This window comes from Gymnoscopelus microlampas (genome assembly GCF_963454915.1).
Source record: "Gymnoscopelus microlampas genome assembly, chromosome: 5".
Taxonomy (NCBI): domain Eukaryota; kingdom Metazoa; phylum Chordata; class Actinopteri; order Myctophiformes; family Myctophidae; genus Gymnoscopelus; species Gymnoscopelus microlampas.
This window is the reverse complement of record NC_139942.1, coordinates 17,460,028-17,471,567: the sequence shown is the minus strand read 5'-3', so window position 1 is coordinate 17,471,567 and position 11,540 is coordinate 17,460,028. Positions and strand designations below refer to the sequence as shown.

General features: G+C 43.8%; 1 protein-coding gene across 1 annotated transcript in view; it reads left to right on the top strand.

Annotated features, from left to right (window-relative positions):
- The window catches only part of LOC311045954 (ephrin type-B receptor 3-like), a gene marked incomplete at its 3' end in the record, with an annotated part of 43,117 nt that extends 31,930 nt beyond the window's left edge, over positions 1 to 11,187 (top strand). The window contains exon 8 of the mRNA XM_084058026.1: positions 11,090 to 11,187. Within this exon, the coding sequence (XP_083914152.1) occupies positions 11,090 to 11,187 (98 nt within the window). The remainder of the gene's footprint in view (positions 1 to 11,089) is intronic.
- Between the last annotated feature and the right edge of the window lie 353 nt (positions 11,188 to 11,540).

Sequence of the window (11,540 nt, the reverse complement as noted above, 5' to 3'; positions counted from 1 at the left end):
ATTGTTACCTATTAATGTTACGTTATTATATCATTACACCTCTGTCAATGTCTTCATAATAATGCCCGTCTGTTTTAACACTGGCAGAGTTGCTCTGGGAGCCTGCCGGTCAAGAAATGTGACATGAATGCATGAGGAAATAATAATAGGCGCCAGTCAGTGCCCACCATGAACCTCTCGCCCATGCATGCAGTGGCCACGCCATACCAGACTGGTGGTCTTACTACAAGTGAAGGTGTGGGGCAGTGAGGTGGTGGGCATCAACAGACAGCTTGTGTGGGTGTGACACAACAAAAGGGACAATAGCAAACCGGGCACAGCCGCAGCAATGGTAATATACAAGGGATGTTCTCTCTCTCTCTCTCTCTCTCTCTCTCTCTCTCTCTCTCTCTCTCTCTCTCTCTCTCTCTCTCTCTCTTTCTCACGCGCGCACGCACGCACGCACGCACGCACGCACGCACACACACACACACACACACACACACACACACACACACACACACACACACACACACACACACACACACACACACACACACACAGGGAGAGAGAAGATGAGACGTCCTGGAGGCGTTGTTGACACGTGTGTGTATAGCCTACATGGATTGCAGTCATAATATGGTACAAAGAAAATTGATGCAACTCACATTTAGTCCACACGACACTATACCCTGATGAAGCAAAACATGTAGTAGAGCTATTGTAGCCTAAATGCATGATCAATTTCACCAATGGGAAGATTTGTGGTTTTCATTGACTCATATGCGGACGGACCACAATTATCATTCGTATTCTATTGTTTATTTTCATATGTTATTAGATATATATGATCAATGATCATATCTAATAACATATGCAAATAAACAGCAGATGTTTTATTTGAATACATGTTCAGAATGATCATCGTGAACATGTATTCAACTAAAACATCTAATGTTTCTTTCTGTACATGACGATTCAACCCAAACAAACGCCAGGCTGGCTGATCGTTCATAATAAAAGTTAATAAGGGAATGTGAGATGAAAGCTTACCTTCCACAGCCCATACAACAGAGAGCGCAAGGCTGCAAGCCCACAGCAAGTAATCCATTGTCATAAAACGAGATCTTGCAACATGAATAAAGGTGTTCCTATACAGACTGGACCCTTTATGGATAGAGAGACTGGAGATCTACTGTAAAAACCACACGACCAGATCACCTAAACCACCAGATCACCTAAACAAACCACCACCGCCGCGGTTGGAGGTTCATTCACGCTCCTACACAACTCTCATGTCTTCAGTTTAGCAAGGCACGGGAGGGGGTGGGGGTGGAATGGAACCTTCAACCATCCCGTAAAAAAAAAAAAAAAAAAAATCCAACGCGATTTGCTTTTCATTCAGAGAATCCTGTATAATCCCAATGTGTGGAATGAATAACAAACAACGATCCGATCATGCCGCGGACCCCCGCTACAAAGCAAGCCCCCTTTCTCATGAATTCGCCTTCATATCGCACTTTATACCGAGCTATCCAAATCTTCTTCTTTTCAATTCGTTACCTTAATTCACCAAATTCATAGATAGGTCCGATCACCTTTTTTTTTGGTTTTCTACCCGAAATAATCAAAGCGCAGTAAATCCACTTTGGCAAGTCAGTCCGTGTGGCGTGTATGTAGCAAGCTGACTGACTGTTGCTCCTGGAGGAGGAGTGTGTGTGCGTGCGTGTGCGTGCGTGTGACGTGCGCGTGTATGTTCGTGTATAACTGTGACTGTGTGTGTGACTGTGTGTGTGTGCGTCGGAATGGCAATATTCTGGGACGGAGAGAAGCGGAGGGGGGTTGGTTGGTTGTTGGGGGGGGGCGTGAGTGAGGGGGAGTGTGTGTGGGGGTGTGAGGGGGGGGGGGCGGTTAGGGGGGCAGCAGTGTTGCCATGTCCGACTATTATAAGCGACTTTGTGAAACTGGCCCCTGTAAAAGTCACAACCAGGGGTGCAATGCTCACTGGACGGCCTTGCACACCGTGCCGGAACCTATTTGACCAGGAGCACACGCAGGCACACGCATAGATTTAAAACTACTTTAAATTCGCACCTCAGCAAGGTTTTCAAAGGCTCCCGGCTCACACTTAGCGAATTAACATAGGAAGAAGCCTAGATGCATATCAATTGTCCATTGTGTGACTTGCAGTGTAGGTGTTAAGCGACATGCATGCCTGGTCATAACCTATGTGCTCTGTGAACTGCCCCGTGTGTGTGTGTGTGTGTGTGTGTGTGTGTGTGTGTGTGTGTGTGTGTGTGTGTGTGTGTGTGTGTGTGTGTGTGTGTGTGTGTGTGTGTGTGACTGTCACAAGGCAGACATCAACTCACAGGAACACACACCTTACCCACACATAACTAAAAGTATGCAAATATTTTGAGTGCGCACACTCCGCACTCATCTGCTATCGTCCTCTGTTGTTGCATCGCGTTTGTCATTACATAATTATGTAGCCATGTGCATGCCCACGATAATTGTAATAATAGTATATATCCTATATTGTAGGCTACTAGATGTGAGGGCCGCGTAGCGTCCCGAACCTCTTAAAGGGCGAAGGGCCCCCTTCTTTTGGGCTTGTTTTCATATGCCATGGTTGCTTGTTTCTCTTGCGAAACCTGGCAACACTGGGGGGCAGCTGCCAACCAACCCTCCCTGGCTACTCCGGTCTCGAACCAACATTCAGGTCACACACCCCTCCGGGAGGGAGGGGGACGCGGGCAGGCAGGCAGACAACCATGGGGTCCGTGGCCGTGGGCACCAGCCGACCGTCTGTGGAGGTTTGAATTCATCGGAACACATTTTGTTGGACCAATGTTCGGGTTCTAAATGAACTGTGCTCGCATCATGATTTCGGTGGAGAGATAGCGCCTCCCACAGGCCACTGGGTGCATTGTAGCCTAAGTGCAATCTCTGTGTCTTTTTAGCCCGCTGGTGATCAGTGTTGCCATGTCCGCTTATTATAAGCTACTTTGGGCTTGTTTTTCTGTAATGTTGCTTGTAAATATTGGTAGTTTTCGGGTCGCAGATTTTTGGGCTTATTTCTAAACTAAGCGTAGTTGCTTATTTAGGCTATTCTTTGAACCAGTGGTTCCACATTTTATTGAGTTTTCAGAGAGTTCTAAGCTTGTAGATCTGCTATTTTCAAATAGCCGATGCATATTTAATGTTCTCATTGTGGGCTTGTTTTCCTAGACCTGGTTGCTTATTTCTCTCACAAAACCTGGCGACAGTGATTACACGGTGCGGTCGGCTATCTGTTATTCGATGCAGCGAGAGAGAAGTGCATGTTACGGGGGGACTGACTCCTATTGTTTAATGTATAAACTGCGATTACTAGACTAACATCAATTTATGTCATGAATAATTGACATTTTTTGGTGTCTTTTGCTCTCTCTCTGCATCGTGCCTTTATATTTCTCTGTAGGTCTCTTTCTCTCTCTTTTTAAAGTGCATTACCGCCCGCCTAGCCCGTCGGGTCCTTTGTCCCTCATCAGGGACTCAGTAGCGTGTTGCTGGCTGCCAGGATATGGCTGCATTCATCCAGTGGTGGAAAAAGTACTCAAATGTTTTACCTAAGTTAAAGTATCAATACCACAATGTAGAAATACTCTGTTACAAGTCCGGAAATGTAAAAGTACAAACGTATTGGTATCAAAATGTACTTAAAGTACCAGAAGTAGAAAGTAGCCTACTCATTATGCAGAAGGTCCCATTTCACAAGTTTTCAAATGGGTCAATTTTTTGGGGGAAAATATCAGATCTACAAGCTCACAATGCGTCACAGTTTTTGAATAATTGTAGTGGAGTAAAAGTACAACATTTGCCTCTGAGATGTAGTGGAGTAGAAGTAAAACGTACTGAAAATTGGAAATACTCCAGCAAGTAAAAATACCTCAAAATTGTACTTAAGTACAGTACTTGAACTTGAGTAAATGCACTTAGTTACTTTCCACCACTGCATTCAGCTCATGGTGTGTGGATGGACGAACCCAGACAAGGCACCCCTTCACACTGCTAATTCATCTGTCTGCCACCACCGCCCCACGACTCCATGCAGTCGACAGCCACACATCCCCACTCCCCTATAACCTCCCCAGCCCACTATAACCCAAATGGCACTGGTGGAAAGTAACTAAGTACATGTGCTGTACTTACGTACAATTTTGAGGTATTTGTACTTTACTTGAGTATTTCCAATTTCCAATACTTCTACTTCTACTCCACTACATCTCAGAGGCAAATATTGAACTTTTACTCCACTGCAGTTATTTGAAAACTTTAGTTACTAGTTACTTTGCAGATATAAATATTATATTAACCACATTTAGCCCTATTTAATACATAGGCTATTTGAAAATAGCCGATCTACAAGCCGATCTACAAGCTTGTAGATCTGCTATTTTCAAACATTTTAGTACTTTTACTTTTGGTACTTTAAGTATATTTTGATGCCAATACTTTTGTCCTTTTACTCAAGTACATTTTGAATTCTGGACCTTTACTTGTAACAGAGTATTTCTATATTGCAGTGTTGGTACTTTTTACTTAAGTAAAGAATTTGAGTACCTTTTCCACCACTGACTGCCCATAGGCCATGCACTACTAAACCCCCCCTAACTCAGACCACAGTGACAGACTCGCACCCCTAACCTCCCAAACTCAACCCACAGCTCTACACATGTGGCTCTCAAACGTTCAACCACAAGACTAAAGCAAACTGGACCTGAGGAGCTGGCGCTGTGCTTGGACCGCTTTCTTTCGGCATATAACTTCACACAAAATCTCTTCGCTAACAAATGTCAATGTGCACATTGTGAGCTTGCAGAGTGGCAATTGTTTTTGGCTAATGTTTCCCCCCAGAATATGGATGGATGCTGGGGCATGTGGTTCATTTAAAGGACCTCCATTTTGATGTGTATTACGCAGCGGACCCCTAATTGATGTACTTTATTTAGTAAGACATGAGAACATCAGTACATGGAAGTACAAATTCACAATACAAGGTCTACTAAACTGGAAGACTCATTAAGCAATGAGCTTGTTTAAGATGAGATCCCCATGCACACAAATCATGATGACATATAAGAGACAGACAGATATACACACTACTATACAGAATGTCATACAATCAGCTTACAGGTTACTGGTATGAAGAGTGAAAAATATGTACAAGAGAAGAGAGAAGTTAGGACTTAGACGGGGGCCATTTTCGAATTGCAGCCTCCTGAAGGTGTATCTTTAGGGCAGTTTTGAAAGTGAGTAGGGTTTTACACTCCTTTACTCCTTTTGGTAGGGCATTCCACATTTTTGTTGAATAGCATGAGAACGAGTTCATTCCCTTTGTTGAGCCAAATCTGGGTTGAACATGATTCGTGGCGCTGCCTCTGGTGTTATGATCGTGGACTTCAACGTTTTGGAAGTATTTTTGACAAATACAGGGGGATCCCAATGTTTTGGTGTATCTTAAAGACCAGGCCCATTGCAAGTTGCTGTACTCTGTCCTCAACCCTGAGCCATCCAATCCTAGCAAAATGAACAGGGGTTAGATCATAACCATTGCGAGTCCGCTTGGTTCCATTTGTAGCCTACACTCTCGGGGTCGCTGACCTGTAAGGGCCCATTTGGTTTCCAAATCCCTGTCTATCAATCATTTAGCTGGGGACCCCCTTGCGTATAACTTCACGCAAAATCTCTTCGCTAACAAATAGCCGATCTACAAGCTGTCAATGTGCACGTTGTGAGCTTGCAGAGTGGCAATTGCTTTTGGCTAATGTTCCCCCCCCAGAATATGGATGGATGCTGGGGCATGTGGTTCATTTAAAGGACCTCCAGTTTGATGTGTATTACGCAGCGGACCCCTGATTGATGTACTTTATTTAGTAAGACATGAGAACATCAGTACATGGAAGTACAAATTCACAATACAAGGTCTACTAAACTGGAAGACTCATTAAGCACTGAGCTTGTTTAAAATGAGCTCCCCATGCACACAAATCATGATGACATATAAGAGACAGACAGATATACACACTATACAGAGCGTCATACAATCAGCTTACAGGTTACTGGTATGAAGAGTGACAAATATGTACAAGAGAAGAGAGAAGTTAAGACTTGGACAGGGGCCATTTTCGAATTGCAGCCTCCTGAAGGTGTATCTTTAGGGCAGTTTTGAAAGTGAGTAGGGTTTTACACTCCTTTACTCCTTTTGGTAGGGCATTCCACATTTTTGTTGAATAGCATGAGAACGAGTTCATTCCCTTTGTTGAGCCAAATCTGGGTTGAACATGATTCGTGGAGCTGCCTCTGGTGTTATGATCGTGGACTTCAACGTTTTGGAAGTATTTTGACAAATACAGGGGGATCCCAATGTTGTGGTGTATCTTAAAGACCAGGCCCATTGTAAGTTGCTGTGCTCTGTCCTCAACCCTGAGCCATCCAATCCTAGCAAAATGAGCAGGGGTTAGATCATAACCATTGCGAGTCCGCTTGGTTCCATTTGTAGCCTACACTCTCGGGGTCACAGACCTGTAAGGGCCCATTTGGTTTCCAAATCCCTGTCTATCAATCATTTAGCTGGGGACCCCCTTGTACCCCCCCCCCCCCCCCTCAAGGACCCCTGCCCCCCCCCCCCCCCCCCCCCCCGGGCCCAGACCCGCCTTTGAATACTCCTACTCTAACATCCCATACTCAACCTACCTCCGAACACGTCCCCTGACCCCCCCCCCATGCCAAGCCCCGCTATATGCGTAATAACTCAAGAAAGACCCCCAACCCGACCCCTTCCTTCACTTAACCCACACATCTTGGATATATACCCCGTGTTGCCAGATTCTGTGAGAGAAACAAGCAACCAGGTCTAGGAAAACCAGCCCAAAAGAAGCGACTATGGGCCTCAAGAGCACTTTAACATAGCCTATACATCAGATATTTGAAAATAGCAGATCTACAAGCTCAATCTTGCGGGGAAATTATAATAAGCAGATCTGGCAACCCTGCCCCCACCCCCCCTAAAGCAGAGAACTTCACCCACCCAACTCTCTGTGGGTCCCCCCCCCCCCCTCCTTCCTCCTTTTGTACCCCTGGCTTTGTGCACTAATTAACTACAGTTCAGTTCCCAGCAGGCTCTGGGTCAGCCTCCACTATAGAACCAGTGATGGACGGCTACTAAACTATGCCCCAGAAACTATATGAAACTAAAAAGGCAAGAAAAATACTAATAATATGATATTCAGCTTCGTGGCAGAATCAATGAAGTCATTGTTAGCGGGGGTCACACAAACTAGCGCTGGTATAGTGAAAAGGGAGAGAGAAGCTGTTTGGAATAAATCCTGGCACAGTTTGGATTCCAAGCGGGCGCTTTCGCTGTGTGGGACTTTTTCTAATTAATTGTTCAAGGTCTTTCCCTGACAACAGCTGGCTTGTTTGTATCCTTATATAGGGTGTTTATGTACAGTGAATGAAGTGAACACACTAACAATGCGAGTTGGACCAAATTTATGCTATCAGCGAATAAAGTGTTAAGTCTTGCGGCAAACCACACTCGCCTGGTGTCTAAAACAATGTGGCTCACAAATAACTTGACTTCTTAATGCACTTACGCATGCAGGGACATCCTGATATCCTGTAAGCAGCCATTTCTCGGGCAAGAAGTTGTGCAGGAGTTTTGCTGATTATGTCTATTTGACTTAAAAAACGAAACAAAAACAGGAATATGCATTTTGGCTTAATGCATTAAGCTTAAAAGCTTATGATATAAGATATACAATTCCACATGTTATTTTGCTTACTTTTGCAATAACTGTTTATTTTTAATGTACAGTGCATTCAGCAATTTAAACATGCTAGCTCTGTCAACTTTGTTTGCTGAGGGAGTGTTAGCTGGCGCCACTGACAACTTAATCTCAATTTAAACTTTATTGTCACAATCACAAGTTTGCAGGTGTAAAAGGTTGGTGAAATTCGGTTTTAGAGACATTTGCAGCAGATATAAATAGCAGCAGATATAGAATCACAGTCTCATGTGCAGGTGAGAGACACAACTCAGCAGCAGATATCAAATATTTAAAGTGTATACATAAGTGATAGTGCCAGTGTGTTGAGCAGACAGCTGACATAGCCTAGTACAGTTGTTCTCAAAGTGGGGTCCTGGGACCGGCAGGGGTCCTTGAAAGGGTTCCAGGGGGTCCCCAGCAAAATGATTGATAGTTAGGAACCAAATGGACCCTTAAACGTCTGTAACTCAGAGAATGTATAAATAGAACCAAATGGAACCTTATAGGTTTGTAACTCTGAGAGTGTACAAATGGAACCAAATGGACCCGAGTTATGGGGGTCCATGGCGCTAATACATACCAAACTGGGGGTCTTTGAAATTAAAACGTTTGAGAACCACTGTCTGGGGTAACCACGGACGCTTGAGGAAGATTTTCTCCAGTTTAATTTTATTTTAGGTTTAACCTTCAAACATATCTTATTCAACTATTTTCTATGTATGACGCATAATGTGAAAGCTTTACAATCTGCACTTTACATAATCTGAAAAAAAATAAGGAGAAAAAAAAAAGAAGAAAAGAGACCATGCCCTACTTGGGGACCAAAACACCAGCTGTTGTCACAATTCTCTTTGCCAACTGGAGTTTTGAGTGTGTGGAGGAATGGGTGTGCCATCATGACAGCAAACCAGTCCAATGTCCAATGGTGCCTTCATATAGTGCCTTTATCCAAAGCGTTTTACAATGTGCATTACATTTACCCATTCACTCACCAACAGCGGTGGAAACCATGCAAGGCCTGCTCATCATGATAGATTCCAATAGTATACATATTTTAAATGGCTTTCATCTATTCCGGATCTGACTAATATGACAAGTTGCTTATAGAGGATATGCGTGTGACATCATCATCAAAACCGGAAGTTATGCAGGAATGCCTACTGAGTGTCAAAAAAATACTTTCTGGCCTTGACAGCCCATGCATCCAAACAGAAAAGTCATATCTGATTGCATTAAACATTGTTAAACTCACTTTGCACGTTGCTTTGCCACTCGCTTTGCCACTCGATGTGCCATTCACTTTAAGCATGCCTATTTCCTAAAATCAAAACAGCACGTATCACGAATGCGGGATCCGATCGGCAGCGAATTCGAATCGCACGTCGCACGGCGCGTGCATGTGTGGCGCTCGTGCATGTGGGCCGGTACAAATATATCCCCCTCAACTGGGAATGGCTTCCTACGGCGCTGTCCGAGGGTATTCCTCCCGGCGTATCCCTCGAGTCCCGGCGGCGGCAACCCGCGACCGGCGTCGGCGCAACCACACTTTGCAATTTCCCAGAATTCTATGTATGATTGCATTTTAGAAAAAAATATAATGAAGGGAAGGGCAAAACTATATAAATATATTTTTCAAATATATAGGAATCACTAAAGGGGCCCTATTCTGTGGCAGGCTAAAACCCTACCCGTTACCCTAAACACGCGATTTTCTACCCATTACCCGTTAAATATGGATAAGGGAGCTGGCGCTGTCCCTAAACGCTATTCTGCACCTGCTATACCCGTTACCCATTATCCCGACACCGCTATTTGCGGGTGGAGGCGTGCCCGTGGGCGTGTTGTTACTATATCCCTAAAATTGCTATTCTGCCCACACACACAGGTGCGGCTTTGGGAAAGGATTCTAAAACCACCCGCAAAGAGCACACAGACTGCAATGGATTCGTGGAGACGGCCAGTACGCACAGCGCGCACCTCTCTCTACTAAGCTATTATTGTCAACAAATATCTAATTTTACTATATTCAGCAGAAGGGAGGGTGTCAATTCCTTGTGTCAATTGTATTTATATAAGATGATTGTCTATTTAAAGAAGACAATTTGTGCATTGTCATTTTTATTCATCGATTACGCAGGAAATAATGAACTGATTACAAAAATATATCATTCTCTCAAATCAGTAACATGTAGGTGATACTTATATCTATCAAATGTGGTTTTATTGAAAGGCAATGAAAGTCCAGAGCTTAGAAGGCAAACATCGGGTTTATGTTTCATGTAAAATCCTCACTGTGTGCTGTTGCGCACAGGACCTGTGTTGCCAGAATTAGCTTGAGAAATAAGCAACCAGGTCTATGAAAACAAGCCCAAAAGAAGCGAGTATAATAGGCCACATGAGCACTTCAAACTAGAGCTTTCATGGGGCCTAAATATTTGAGCCTGGCTCGACCCATAATTGACAAATTGGGCCCAGCCCAGCCCGTCACCCGTCGTTTTTCTAAACAAGCTTAATTGCTGCATGCAGCCTTTTTTTTCATTAAATCTTGGTAATTCGTTAAGAACAGGGGTCATTCTACCCTATTCTAACAGTCTATATATTTGTTTTAAAACAGCTTGGAGCAAATAGGGCTATATAAATATATACAATTAGGTAGGGGTGTGCGTGGATATTCAATTAAACAGGGCTGCTCCTACTAATCGTTTTCAAAATGACATTCGGTTATTCTATGAAATATATTTTTTATTGAGATATTTTCGTTGTTTCCGTATTGCTGTCATGTCTTAATACAAGTATGCTTTCAACAAGCAAAATAAGCAGTACAAAATAGTTTGGATTACTTTGTTTGATGGGAAAGAGTTGCGATGGAGAAATCACATCCAATATAAAGACCTGGATCGTGTATTAAACAGAAAATCATTTTCAGGTCAGGATACCAATTTTATCCAATTAGCATAGAGAACTCAGACAGATACAGATTAAGCAAGTGAAATTGGAAGGGATGACACCAATACAGGAGCAGTTAGGTGTTCAGTGTCTTGCCCAAGGACACTTTGACACTAACTCAGGGGGAGCCGGGGATCGAACCAGAAACCTTCATTTTCCCAAGGGGCCACTCTACCTCCTTAGCCACTGCCACCCCTTGTATTCAACTCATTTTTACATTTGGTGTGCTGCTGGGGGGAACAAACTACATTCATTTGAATCTATTTGCCCCCCAAATAATAAACTAATGGGCTAATGTATTGGTGCCTTGAAGACTTGTTAGATTGGGGCCTTTTGACCCCCTCCAACAGGCTGGAGTGACATTCCAATCCCAACCTGTCCCAAGCTGCTGTCTCTACTGAGACGTGTGCTGCTTGAGATGTTGCTGTTTGACGGTCGGGGAGAATAAAGAATCGGCTCTTTGGAGTTCTCTCTCTCTCGTTCCTGTTGCAAGAAATGAGAAATGAGTCTCAGGCTCAGGGGGGAAAATACATATTTTACAGAGCGTGCAGAGCAGACGGGAAGAGTGGAGTACGAGGGAGAGGAAATAAAGAAGCAGGCGATAAGATGGCAGCAGGCAGATATGAGAGAGCATCTTCACAGATCTCCTGCAAACCGCTGCTGAATTAGGTAGTTATTGCTGTGCTGTACTGTACTGTACTGTACTGTACTGTACTGGTTATGAGTGAGTGAGTGAGTGAGTGAATTCAGTCGCCAGAGGCAGCACTATAAGACACAGCAAGGGTAGCGACGAAAAAAAAT